This window comes from Juglans microcarpa x Juglans regia, chromosome 1S, assembly GCF_004785595.1.
Source record: "Juglans microcarpa x Juglans regia isolate MS1-56 chromosome 1S, Jm3101_v1.0, whole genome shotgun sequence".
Taxonomy (NCBI): Eukaryota; Viridiplantae; Streptophyta; class Magnoliopsida; order Fagales; family Juglandaceae; genus Juglans; species Juglans microcarpa x Juglans regia.
In genome coordinates, this window is record NC_054595.1 from 18,166,639 (window position 1) to 18,180,791 (window position 14,153).

Sequence of the window (14,153 nt, forward strand, 5' to 3'; positions counted from 1 at the left end):
GTGGGAAGCACAGCACCATTGGTGGCACTGGAGTACTTACTTTTCAATTCCAAGTTCCAACCGAAAATGGAAACCTGAAAAATTTACCCCCCGTTGCCCTTCAACCTGTGGTCTATAAGATACCCTCACAATCAAAACCTCTTTAATGTTCTACACTAAACTCCCATCTAATCAATGAGTTAGTTTACACCAGTTTCTATATGAGGACTACTCATGCAAGTCTATACAGTTATATTTAAAAAAAAAATTAAAATTACAATAATATCCTTTTTTTAAATGATACTTTTTCCCCTTTTACCCTCATTTATCAATGAGACTCAGTCCCTCACTCAAGACTGCAAATAAAATTTCTCCTAATCAATACCTGTCCATCAAAATTTGCCCTATACTGAACTGAGTAAGGTGGGCAAAAAGATGGGAATTAAACAAGAAAAAGAAAATGTTTGGATTGAGCATAATAAATACAACAAAAGAGAGAGAGGAACAAGAAAAATGAACTATTTTCTTTTTTTTCTTCAAACTAAAATAAGAAATATAGGCTTCTTACTCCTTTTCTGCAATTCCAAATTTTGAGTATTCAATTTGCACAAACGCGCACAACCAACAGAAGCAAACTGCTGAATAAGTGAATAGGCAGAAAAGTGATTTAACATTGTAAGAAATAATTAAATATCTATTCTGTCAGACCAAATCCATATAATGTACACAAATTTATGTTCCCTTAACCCATTTTCCTATGCTCACTCATTTGGTGAGGCATATGTGAAATGCCAACCAACTAATGTTATATTATACATGAATAACAAATAAATGAGGACTTTGGAATGCACACGTTTTTTCATCTTTGGAGCTGCTCGGAAGCAGTAGCATTAGTAGTGGAAGATGAAGCTGTCCTGCCATTCTGCATACCATTATCAACAGGCACTGCCACTACCCACTTCCCCTCGGAATCTGAGGGCTCAATAACTTTAACACATCCATCGGTAAGTCCAACAGCAAATTGATTTGGGTCCAGGGGATGTGCAGCAAGGACTAGGGGGTATAGAGTTTGACTGTCACAGAGTGATACATAAATGAAATTAAACACAAATATCACAAAATAATATGACGTGTTGTTAGTCCAGCAAAGCAACTGTAGGAAAATGCTATTAATCATCACTAAACGGTGCCTTATTTTTCTCTTAAACATGCATTTTGCATGAGTAGAAATATGTAAATGCACGAAACATAGGTCCTAGCATATCACCAAATAAATAATACTGCATTGGTAGTTCGGTAGTGCAGTACAAAGGCATACCTGTTTGACGATGCATGTGAGAGGTATGCGGATGCAGCAATTCGACATCTCAATTTCAGGTTATTGGCATCAAAAACTCCAACATTACCATCAGTGAAAGTAGCATAAACTAGTTGGCTATTGCAGGAATATGATGCACACGATATAGGTGCAGACAATACATCTTGTGGCACCCACTGCAGTTTAAGAACATGTCAAATAGTTGTTTCCCACTAACCAATGAACATAGATTGCTTCTAAGCAAAAGAGTTTACCTGCTGAATCCATTCCATCTTCAAAGCATCATACACTGCTAGCTGGGTCTCATGGCATACCAACACGTGGATTTGATCAGAGTGGAACTGCACTCGAGTGTCACCAACAGGCACCTTTCCAGCAGGCAGTTCAATTGTAATTGATTTCCTCTTCTCCCAGGATTCAGTGTTCCAGAAGCAAAGCTATAAAAAGGAATTCATTGAAAAGATAACACTTGATGAATTCCATGAAGAGTAACACTGGGACAAGTACAAGAGGATATAAAAAATATCAAACCATCAAAATCTTACGTCTCAGAGAGTGCATCAATATTCAGGCCAGTCTAAGGCCTGGTTTGGTTTCACAAACCTTTCAAACCATCTCATCTCAACATCCAAACACCATTCAAACACAAACATTTTTCAAATTCAAATTTTCCACTTTTCAACTTTTTCATCTGATCATTACCTAATCAGTACAACTTTCTCAAACTTCTAAACAAAACACAAAAAACAATTCAACTTTTTCAAATCTCAAAACAAAAATTAATATTAAAAATATATATTCTTAACCCTTTTTAACTTCATAATTTTTTTGTTCAACTTTTTCTCAAAACCCCATAAAAATCTTAACTCAAACCATTTCACTACTATTCACAAATTATTTCACTACTATTCACAGATTTCTCATCTCATCTCATCTGTGTAACTAAACGAGGCCTAAGGACATATCCATGTACAATTTTTTTTAGAAATAATTCTTTTTGAAAACCAACACGTGTCCCAGCACAAACAGAACTTTATTGATCTAAAAGCTCAGTCCGTTGGTTTTGAAGCACATTAGACAACCACCCCAACTTACATGGAACAAAATCATAAACAAGCAAAAAAAAAAAAAAAAAAAGACAGAAGAAGAAGAATCATTGGTGCAAAATACCTGAGCATCAGCCCCTGATGAAACCAGGACATTCAGGCTGGTGGAAAAAGCTAAACCAGTGATGTGCTTCTGGTGACCTTTCAGTTTTGTTTTGACCTAACAGCAAAGCAGTTAACATCTTGTGACAATCAACAGAATTCAAATCCACAACATCAGACATAAGAAAATGCTTATACTATTTACCTCGTCCACCCTAACATTGTAAATATGAATGGTTGAGTCCTCCATTCCAATTGCTATGATGTTATTATCATGAGGATGAAAAGCAAGAAAGGTTGAGGCCGGTGGAGGTGGCATAAAAGTAGTCATCACCTGCAAATAAAGTGATTTTGACCCAAATAAATACTTTGTTGGTGGTAACAAAATTAATGAAAACATATACAGCTCGCAAAAAAAGCTTATGGTGATTCTAAAATCCAATCCAATACACACATTTGCTACTAATTTACCTCAATTTTTTCTTATCAGTAATTTACCTTAAACGTCATCATATTAAACAGTGAAACTTTCCCCCCACAGGCAGACATTACATATGAATCATTCTTTGAGAGTGCCACACATGGAACTGCTTCTTCAGAATTCTCTGGAACATCATTAGTCATAACAAGACCGCTGCTTGGCAGCCAATGTTGTGGAACAACCCTGGCAGTGGCCTACGAACCCAACAAGGAATCATAAATATTTCATCGTAATTTAAAACAAGAGTTCTACACAAATTATGCTAAAACATATACCACTTACATACATACATATATATGTATGTATGTATGTATGCCTCACAGCATAACAGGAACTTGAGCAATCGTGCATCGTGTATATGCATAGAAGTTCAGATACTTGAGAGGTAAAAAGCTATCACCTTTCCACTTGGGTTTTGTTCACAACGGCTCCATTTCCAAAGCCTCTGGACTCCAGTTGAACTAAGTGCCAGGATGCCAATACCAGAATTCGTGTAAAGAAGTCGAGCAACCTTAAAGCAAATGAGACTATTTTTAGATAATAAACTTGGAGGCATGAGATTAATATTATACTCTCAAAAAATAAAAATCCATATTGAAATAAGAAATTACAACATAACCTTTTTAGCAGGATCTCTGCTATCTGGCAAAGTAATGGCTCGACACTGAACAGGTTCAACAATTTCGACCAGTTCCCAAGGCTTGGATTTATCAGATACATCATCTAAACTTCTTTGCCTTTCCATGCTTCTACTGATAGGATCTACTCCATTCTGCAGGAAAAAAAAATCATTATTAAAGGCAATGGAAAAAAATTATTGAATACCTTGAGAAGACAACTAAACTATAGCATTCAACTACAGGTATCAAATCTATTTGCTAGAAGGCAAGTCTTTGGACCAAATGGCATCTCCTACCCATGAACAATGAGTGGAGGTGAGGTCATAGGTCAAGTTCAATTCCCAATTTTACCTATAAAAATATAAAAGAAAGAAGATGAAGAAGAAGGTCTAATTAACCATTGCCAGTTTGTTCCTGCCTATCAATAACCATTAACTAATTGTCACTATATTATAATTAAGCTTTCCAAAGAAAACCCCAGTATTTGACTTATGCCATTAAGATGCCATACAAGGATTGGAGTAGGCCTAGCAGGAGAGCTTCTGTCCATACGTTCCACCTTAGCTACAACTGGGTTGATATTTCCGACCATAGAAGAACCAGATACCTGATCCATGAACATTCAACAAACCAAATTCTGAGCACAAATACATCATGCAAAAGAGAAGGGTGTGTGTTGGCATGTGGTATGAAGATAACAACCTTCATCTCAATAGGTGCCCTGGATGCTTCATAAGAACGACTTTCAATTGTTCTCAAGGTTCTGAGACCATCAGCATTTGCAAGAATCTTGAACCCATTGTGTGCCGTTGTAACAACAAGAAGAGTTCCCTCCTTATTGAATCTCAAGCGAGGAAGAGCCTGTAGTTGTCCCAATAATGATACTTATCAAACAAAAAAAATTGTCCCGATAATGATAATAAAGAATGAACATAAAAAACTAAGGGCCTGTTTGGACACAGAATTCTCAACATTTTTCATAATTTCATTCTCAAACATCACTCAAAACACAAAACACTTTTCAATGTCAAATTTTCAACTTTTCAACTTTTTTATCTAATCATTACCTAATCATTATTCAAACACAAAAAACAATATAACTTTTACAAACTTCAAAACAAAACACAAAAATCAATACAACTTTTACAAACTTCAAAATAGAAATAATATTAAAAAATTATATTCGAACAATTTTTTAACTTTATAATATTTTTATTTAACTTTTTCTCTCTCCTTTCCCAAACTCCAATAAAACATCTTCACTCAAACCATTTCACTAATATTCATAAAATTCTGAAATACCTCAAGTGTTCAAATATGCCCTAAGAGTAATGCTACATGTAACACCATCAGTGTGACACCCACCTAACACCACTAATATAACAAACATGCATTAGCTATAAAAAAAATTGAAATTAAAAAATAAACCATAACCTTGAATACAAGTGTTCCACATTAGTAGTTTTACTTGAGCGTCACATTGGTGATGTTACGAGTAGTACTATTCAAAAATTAAATGTATCTTCTAACAAAAAGCTGTATATACAAATACTTACTGGAAGCCCACCCTCAGCATCCATACTAGTGAGAACATTGGTATTGTCTGTATCCCAAAACTTTATCTGGTAATCTTCACCAGCAGCCAAAATATGATTTCTTGTCGTGTCAAATTGCACAACACCAGCAGATTTCTTTCTAAATCCAGAATATGTCCTCTTTATTGCTCCTTCAGTTTCATTCCATTCAACTAGGAAAGAGTCACCATCTTTACTTGTTCCACAAGAGAATAGTCTGAAATTTGAGAGAGGACAGATGCAACTCATGAATCTTTTTCAGAAAGTAGATATAAGTCCCATATCACTTATGATAAGCACAGAAAATAAAAAATAAAAAAACCAACTTATTGCTACTAAAATGTGGCTCTTTATTGACTTACCTGCTTCCATCAGCACTGTAGAGCATTCTAGTGCACCCCTGTCCAGGTGCATCATAGTCAACCCTGGAGCCCATAAGATCATACAACCAAGCCTTAATTTTCCCGTCAACAGCAGTTGAAAATATAAACTGCAGAAACATGAATAGAAAACAAGAGATGAGGGGAATGCATCTTTAATGCAACAACAAGCTTCAAATATGAGCAATGGAACCAGTTTCTTGTCTAAGATATGTTTGTCTGTTTTTGTTGGTTCTAATAATATTATAGACAGGATTCAAGACATGAAACAAAATCAAAATCACAACACCGTTATTCCATTATCTGTCAAGCTGTTGTACCCTGTGGGAATACAAATTAAGGTTGCGTTTGAATGTGGAACTGAGCTGAGTTGAGTTGAGTTGAGTTGAGATGATAAGATATTGTTAGAATATTATTTTTTAATATTATTATTATTTTGGGATTTGAAAAAGTTGAATTGTTTATTATATTTTGTGTTGGAATTTGAAAAAGTTGTAATGATGAGTTGAGATGAGTTTATCATCCAAACGTACCCTAAGTGGATGCAAAAAGTTGGTTATTGTTACTTCTGCCATTCTGTAATATACAGTAATACCATTATACAGATTACAGCTGATGTTTTCTCAACCAATCACCAGGATTGCAATAAAATTGTAGAACCAGAACAAAGAAAACATTAAGATCATTCCTCAAAGATGATCTCTTATCTTTGCCAGACATGATAATTTCATCTAAACTTTGAGCAAATGATCGTCTTACCTGAATATTTTCTTTTTGGTGAGGACAAATGGAATAAACAGGTGCTTCATGACCTTCAAAGTTAAAAAGTCTTCTTCCAGACAAATCCCAAACCTGCCAAATTTCTTAAAATTCAGAGGAAAGAAAATACTCGTCAAGTTAAAAATAAATATATTCACTAGCCGATTTTTATTCTAGTCCTTACCTTTATTAATTTATCATCTCCACAAGTTACAACACACAATTGCTTGTTTGGGTGTGAGAATGCCAAGTCATTCACACCACCAACGTGAGCATCAATCTGTAAGAAAGCTTAGTGCAAAACGTCAGTCTGCCATTGCAAATAATGTTCTATTGGATAAATATATAAAAAAAATCAAAAAACATGCCTCCAAAAGCTGCCGTAGATCATTTGACCCATTGTAAGAATGCAAGTGTATCAAATGTTTGCTAAATGCAACCCCTGCAACAACAACAGAAGCACTGTAAAGAAACATGAATGTTCACCAATTGATGATTTGAGTTATTTTACTAGACATACCAATCAAATTTCCATCAGGACTCCATGATACACGACTGACAGATATGGATGAATCTTTGACAATAGCAGCCTGTAAGGAACTCTACGTTACTAAACTGTGTGTTTAAAACCAAAGGTAATCTTCAAGGCATATGTAAAACACATGTTTAAACATCTTTTACAAGCAAATCAACATTTAAACATGGAAATAAAAAAGGTAAATTAAAGGTTTTCAACTCAATGATGAGATCTAGACCTGGAATAGCACAGAACAAGCAGCCATATCATGCAACTTGAATGGCTTCGATACCAGTTTCTCTCGCAGCCCAACTTCCCACAGAGTAACTTCACCATTGCTGCAACCAACTACTCAAAACACATATATTAACTCAGATAGCCATGATTCCATATCTATACGCCAATAGTTTGACTTTCTGGGCTGTTGATATCTAATCTTACCAGCAAGTACTGTCTGATGAGAAGGATGGAAATCCATGCTTGTTACAGTCAACCCTTGATTAATGGTACAAACTACGGTTCTTGGTACTTCATCAAGTGACCAGGAAGTTTGTTGGGGAGGAGCAAAATATGAGACCTGAACTTGAGAAATAAGAGCTTTCTAAATTAGAGGCAATGGAATATTCAAATACCATAACCACGAAACCTGGAACAAAGCACTTAGAGCTGCATAAAAACATATCTAAGCTGTCGACAACAATACCTCATCAACAGCTTGTGTGGGGCGCAGACGTTTCATTAATTGTTCGTTTTCATTGCTTTGATAATCTATTGTTCCAAGAGCATTTGAAGATGATCTTGGATGCTTCAGACCTGAAACTGTTATGAAGAAAAAATAAAACGGATAAGCTCTACCAATGGAGGACAACAAAGAATGAGGTATGGGTTGTCTTGTCTGATCATCCTTTGAGCACACAAAAAAACAGATGCTCAGCCATTTCAACAATGCCAAACTAGTTCAGTATTTGACACTGTAATCCACAATTGGAAACTTGGTGACATGTATGATTAAAAACTAGATTTAAGAAAGGACCCCTGGCATCTTAATTATCAGCATATTTGCAAGTGCCACAATAACCACCACAAAGATAACAAAGACCTAACCTTGATTGGGTGGAACCTGTATTGATGAAGCAGCAGCAACAGCTGATTGTACGGATGAGGAAGGATTGGCATTCACCATCCATCCTGCTAAAGTGTTGGCATTCGCAGGCACTGCAGCTGGTGGAAAAGGCTGAACAAAAATAACAAAACAAAAGGCATTCCAATGTTAGAACCAAATAATCACAGTGTCATTATAATTGATAATTTAGAGTCACGAGGAAACTTATAATCTTACTCCTGCATGTGCTCCAAGAGGAGCATAAGTTAAAGGCTTTGGAACAGCTGCACCTGGTGGAAGAGTGACCGGAGTAGGCGCACGTGCTCCATTTGGAGGAGAACATGTGTGGTCCACGAACAAGGTCTTGATGTCGGGGTTTTGCCTTGGGTTCTTGCAAAGCTGATGCTGCCAATTTAAGCTGCATAAAACATAAATGAACATTTCAGGACCCAAATATACCTCGACAGACTCGATGCCGCAAAACACTACACCAGCCAATGTAGAAAAAAGAACCAATGACATTTGTAGACAACGATTATTGTATCCATCTTGCCTTAGAAATACCGCAATGCATAGATGACATTCAAAATTCATTAATGAGAACATACAAAAACATTAAATTCACCTTTGATTGATAAGAGTTCGCAAGCGGGACGCCTTCAAACTGGGAAAAGAAAGCTTCTCTCGGAAAAGAGGATTTGCTTCTATAAGTTTCTTAAGCTCTACAAGCATTATGCCTCGAGCAGATTTAGTATCACCATACTTTGATAACTGCTCATTTTCCCTGAGTGAACAAAGATTCCAGCATCGGTACGTCTCAAATTCTAGATTTCTTCTTTATTGTTAGAAAACTACGCCATATATCCCTTTTTTTTTTTGGGGTAAGTAACATACCCAACTTCATCAAAAAATATATGGGACTAAAATTAAAATCACCTGAAGTTTTCAAGAGTCAAAAGCTGAGTAATTTCTTTGTACAGATCTTCATTGAATGTAGAAAAAACTTTCAAATCCTTCGCTAATATCTCGCAAGCCTTCGCTCTATCATTCCTGAGCACATAATTTTATTCTTCAATTTCCAAGGAAATAATCAACATGAAACAAAAACAGCAAACATATAAAACACATAGAGATACAGAGTGTGAGGGGGAAATAGAAGTACCTGTCGAGAGCTTCAAGATACTTCTGCTTTCTGATCTCGAAGAAAATTTTCATGGAGTATCTGTTATCGTCGACTTTGGTAAATCCAGAAAGGTACTTCTCAACCTCATCCCATTCTCCGGCCAAAGCTTTCTCTTCGAAGTACTTCACGTTGAAGAAGAACCCAGACTGTTGCTCCAGCCTAAGGACCAAAACGACACCGTAATCAAAACCAACTATACGGGAAAAAATAACAAAATAAAATAACGATGACAATAAAGGAGGAGAAGCTTACTCGTGCACTGCACTCTTGTATTTCTCTTCATCGAGAAATTGGAGAATCAGAAACACCAATTCTCTGCTCAAAGACGACATTTTACTCCCCGGACGTGTGCAGAATTTGAAATTCAAATAAGGAAATCGACCGGGAGTGAATTTTATTCGATGTGAAAGCTTAACAGATTTCTTGCCAGATAAGGGTTTGAGAGGCGCGAGCTGTCGGTGAAAATTCAGAGCTTGAATTTCGGCAGAGTCGGCGGCGAAAGCGACGACGTTTCTCTGAGTCTGGTGGCTTTATGGTGGAAAAATAATCGTACTAGGACTGGTTTCTAGGGTTTCTGGTTCCGCATACTGTCTTTCGACAAAAACTGTGTAGAAGAAAAGCTGCAGAGAAAAAAGAAGAGAGAGAGAGAGAGAGAGAGAAACAGAGACGACTTGTTCTCGCTTTCTTCGATGCGTTTTGCAGGGTTTCAGTTTCACACGGACCTATCAGTGATACGTCCGTTTAATTATCAATATATTGATAAGTTCTACTACTTATCACTTCTATACTTTGTGAGGCCAAGAACTTATAGTTGGGGTTTGATCCCGTGGATATCGGAAACATACAAAACCATCTCCTTAACAAACGGGATAAGTCAGGGAGAGTACGCAATGCAGACGTGGTGAGTTCTCATTGGTAGTGAGAGATGATTACGGAAGGTAGGTAGAGTAGATGAGCATGGCTCACAGGAAACGCATGCCCATGAGGAGTGAGGGAGATGTTTTGGCGGTTGTGTCGCGGAATCGAAGCCGAAACTGAAGTGGATTGAATATTCTTCCCTTGACGTCCACTACATCGTGTGACTTTGTCGGGTGCGGTCCGTGACGTGGCCCACGCGTCCGATTATCCTTTTGGATCCCCCTCTTCCTTCCAGCCTTTCCAGTGTCGTGATGGGTTTTACTATCTCCGTCCAACAAAGGCAACTTTATTAGTCAATGCGTGCTTGCTAAGGTAACTTTTGACTGTTCTTAATTTCTTTTCATAGTTATTTTTATTACATATAATATTATTTTTTTAATATCATAATTAAAAACGAGTTTTTTTTTTATTATTTTTACGGTTTTTATTTTTGGACAAATAATTTTATTAGAAAAAATCTACACAACTTCTTACTATTCACAAACCTCCACACACCACACTTTTTTAATTTTTTTTCCTTTATCAAATATTTAATATATAAATAATAAATAAAATAATTGAATTAGTTTAAAAAACTAAACTCAAAAAATATTAAAAAATTTAAAATTTTAAAAAAATATGATGCATTGAGGTTAGAAAAACTAAACGAGAATTATATAACGAGGGATGAAGTTTCTCGACAAATTTAGCAGTAACAAATGATTCAATGATAATTGTTTGATCCAACTTGGTTTAAGTGATAAAGATTTTAGGTTTGGAGTATACTTCTCTTAGGTCTAACCGTCTAATGTTCAAATTCTTTTAGATGCAAATAATTTTTAGGAGCTATCAGGTTGAGGGATTTTCTTCTTGAATTATTTAAGGTGCATTTGCAAGAAATTCTTTATCAACGATTTGTACATCCTCGAATTTAATTGAGACGGTATTTTTGGACACCCATTACAAATAAAATAATAATAATTATTATTTGATCGATCCAACAGATAAATTGCTTTTATATGTAGAGATGCTTCTAGAAAAAAACACTCCATTTTCAAATTGGTCAATTCTCTCATTTTCCTTTCCTTTTTTCTTATCTATAATCAAACGCTTAATTGTAGATTTCGTAACCTCAAAAACCTCACGGTACCATAAATATATGATTAATTTAACTGCTTGCCTGATGAATTTAAGGGCCCCAAAAATTTGACAAGACTCCTTTTCAAATGGAATATTAAAACAAAAAAACAAAGAATATAACTTTTATCTACAAAGATGTACAGCTTAGGGGTGCATGAGAATTCAAGTTTTAAGCAACTGTACGTGATTTTACTTTCTAGTTTATTATTTCGTTTACAAATTGATTTGCTTTGCCTTGACTTTTTAGTTTTTAGATCTTGAGCAAGTCCGCCTCATTTGTATTCACAACTTATCTAAATTCATATCATCTTATATAATCTAATTATTATAATTTTTTTAAATTTTTACATAAAATAAAATAAACAATTTAATTTTTTCAAGTCTTAAAACAAAAATCATATTAAACATATATATTCTAACAATATTTTATTCAACTTTTAATTTTAGAATAATGTTACATATAGTCAAAAAGTACACAATCAACATACAATCGCTTCGAAAAAAGTGGGATTCATTATTAAAAAATTAATTTTTTTAATGTGGATCCTTTATTTATTCATTTTTTTCAAAGCAATTGCGCAGTACTTGTTCACTCAAGACTACAACTATCATTTCTCTTAATTTTAATCTCAACGCATCTCATCTCATCTCATCTCATCTACGAAAACAAACGAAACTAGCTATGAATACTAGGAAGATGAAAAATTTTATTCTCAAGTCAGTCTGTAGAGCATACTTAGTAAAAGACTTACATAATACACTTTGATTTGAAAGATAAATTTTAAAATTTAAATCTTATAAATCAAATCTTACAATTTAAGTCATGTAGATAATATGCTCTACACACTAACTTGAGAATATAACAACTCAATTAAGATACCTTTAAAATAAAAATGGAGGATAACTTATCAAAAATAGATTATCTTGTAGTTTGCATTAAAAAGAAATTATTAAGATTTAGTATTGATATGATAATTGATTACTTTTATTCTATTGTCGAGTTCAATTAGCACTCGTAAAAGGCAATCTTTTTTATATGGATGACTTGAAAGATTCTCACATTAAACAACTCAAGGAAACTTTGGTCATTGTTATGGATTGATGTTGTATACGTGGAAATAATGGGAATATATATGTTGATCATCTATTACGTGAGATTGTCACCATTATGTGAAATGAATTTTTTGCCTAGGTGAGACTAGCTTGGGTGATGTTGAGAAGGGTGATTGATCTCTTTAGATTCTTGGAGAGATCTTGGGGCAATTCTCAGATCACACAATATGGAAAATGGTCACAATATATCTATAGTGGTGTACTTGGAGAAAGAGTAATGAAAAATACTACAAAAATCGAGAGCGATTAATAGATAAATTGGTTTTCTTTTTTAATAATTTACTTCATTAATCGGTTGTAATTATCACTAACTAACATGTATGGACGATGTTCTTATATAAATTTTTATTTACCGATTAAATGATATCATATAAATAATGTGATGTGTAATGTAAACGCTTTCAAATAATACTACTTATTTAGAAATGCAAAGTTTATACACCAAGTTAAATACCTCATTGTCCATACAACTCTCAAGTGTTTCTTCACTTTCAACACTTTAGATAGAAATTCTCTCAACGATGCTTTAACTTTCCAAGTCACACTTGAAAAAGCCCCCAATCAAATCCTCCATCGTAGCGTTACATGATCTACATCAACATTGGAATAAAGCCAAGGATAAGGCCTAACTGATCAGAGTTACTTTTGGCTTTCTGAAACCACAGACCGATTCTTTGAAACTGAGTCAGCTGCATCACAAATCTCACATCCATCCCTGTCGAAAAATATTCTCACAATCTACATTTGCACATTGATGCTAAAGGAATATGAAGCCTTTGGATGTCCACATCAAAAGGAATGCTATTTTAAAGCCTCTCCAAAGAAAGGATTCTGATCTTTATGGCCAAATTTATATTCTAAACCCATCACTTCCCCTTTATCTTGAGTTAGAGTATGATCTAAAGTTGACTTGAAGGAAAAGTTGCATTTCCTATATGCTATCCAAATTAAGAAAATATTATTTGGTACTCTTAGAGTACGGATGATGTAATACTTCTATCGTATCATTAATTGCCAGATAATCAAATTTATCTATGCAAAAATCAATTTTAACTGACATAGTTTCATATAATAAGATGAGAGTACAATATATTTATATTCTGATAATACCTAATAATTATTACAAATTGAGATATCCGAGACCCTTATGCATGAAACTAACATAACTTGAGTACTAGCCATACCCACACCTAAAAACCTCTGAAAATAATCCATATTCCACCCACCTGAATATACCATATCAATAACCTCTTAACAGACTAGTTATCATATGAAAAGTTGATGCTGTCTTTCTTTAATTAGCCAAGTAGTACATTCAACTATTTCTTTAATGGAAGATAAAATTTACTTGTACATCTTGGAATCAAAGTTTTGAATTTCGTTCTGTGACTATTTCGATTGAGGTACTGGAACTGAATATTTTTATACCAGTATGTTTCGGTGTACCGTTTCAGAATAGTTGATATATATATATAGAAAAATTATATTCTAAAATAATATCAATACAAGTCTTAAAAATATACATATTTGAAAAACTCAAGAATATTTCTAAGTTGTAATTAGTTCTCAATCACACTGTTAAAAAATCAATGTAAAAGAAAATTGTTAAAAAAATATCAAATATCTTCGTAAAAAAACACAATGCATATATGTTGTCATGGACCCCTTCTAAAAATTCGTTGTTTCTGATTACCTTGAAAAGATCATCAGGTCTAATTGTCTTTCTCGCCCATTTACTTTACTTCAATTCATGTATTACCATTTTTCAAGTATTTATTTCTTTTCTGTTGGGTTTTAAGGGCTTTATTAACTTGCTTGTACGGGAAAGGGTGCATATATCTGTGATGAAAAGGGTTTATGCTTTTACAAGCTTGCCCTTTTCTTTTCAAAATATTTTTCAAATTGCCATTTAGCCCAATTCCAGACCAGAATACGTGTTCCA

At 34.4% G+C, this 14,153-nt stretch overlaps 1 protein-coding gene across 1 annotated transcript; it reads right to left on the reverse strand.

Annotated features, from left to right (window-relative positions):
• Positions 1–630: 630 nt before the first annotated feature.
• On the reverse strand, positions 631–9,742 carry LOC121246004 (topless-related protein 2). Its single transcript, XM_041143960.1, has 25 exons — positions 9,314–9,742; positions 9,041–9,220; positions 8,815–8,928; positions 8,504–8,662; positions 8,116–8,296; positions 7,881–8,010; positions 7,480–7,595; positions 7,218–7,353; positions 7,015–7,124; positions 6,780–6,849; positions 6,628–6,701; positions 6,444–6,539; positions 6,260–6,352; positions 5,483–5,610; positions 5,103–5,337; positions 4,249–4,407; positions 4,058–4,153; positions 3,546–3,698; positions 3,327–3,437; positions 2,944–3,120; positions 2,651–2,779; positions 2,468–2,563; positions 1,552–1,734; positions 1,298–1,473; positions 631–1,052 (listed from the first exon to the last, which is right to left on the reverse strand). Exons 1-25 carry the CDS (start codon positions 9,391–9,393, stop codon positions 839–841), a joined length of 3,396 nt encoding a protein of 1,131 aa, XP_040999894.1. The 5' UTR covers positions 9,394–9,742; the 3' UTR covers positions 631–838.
• Between the last annotated feature and the right edge of the window lie 4,411 nt (positions 9,743–14,153).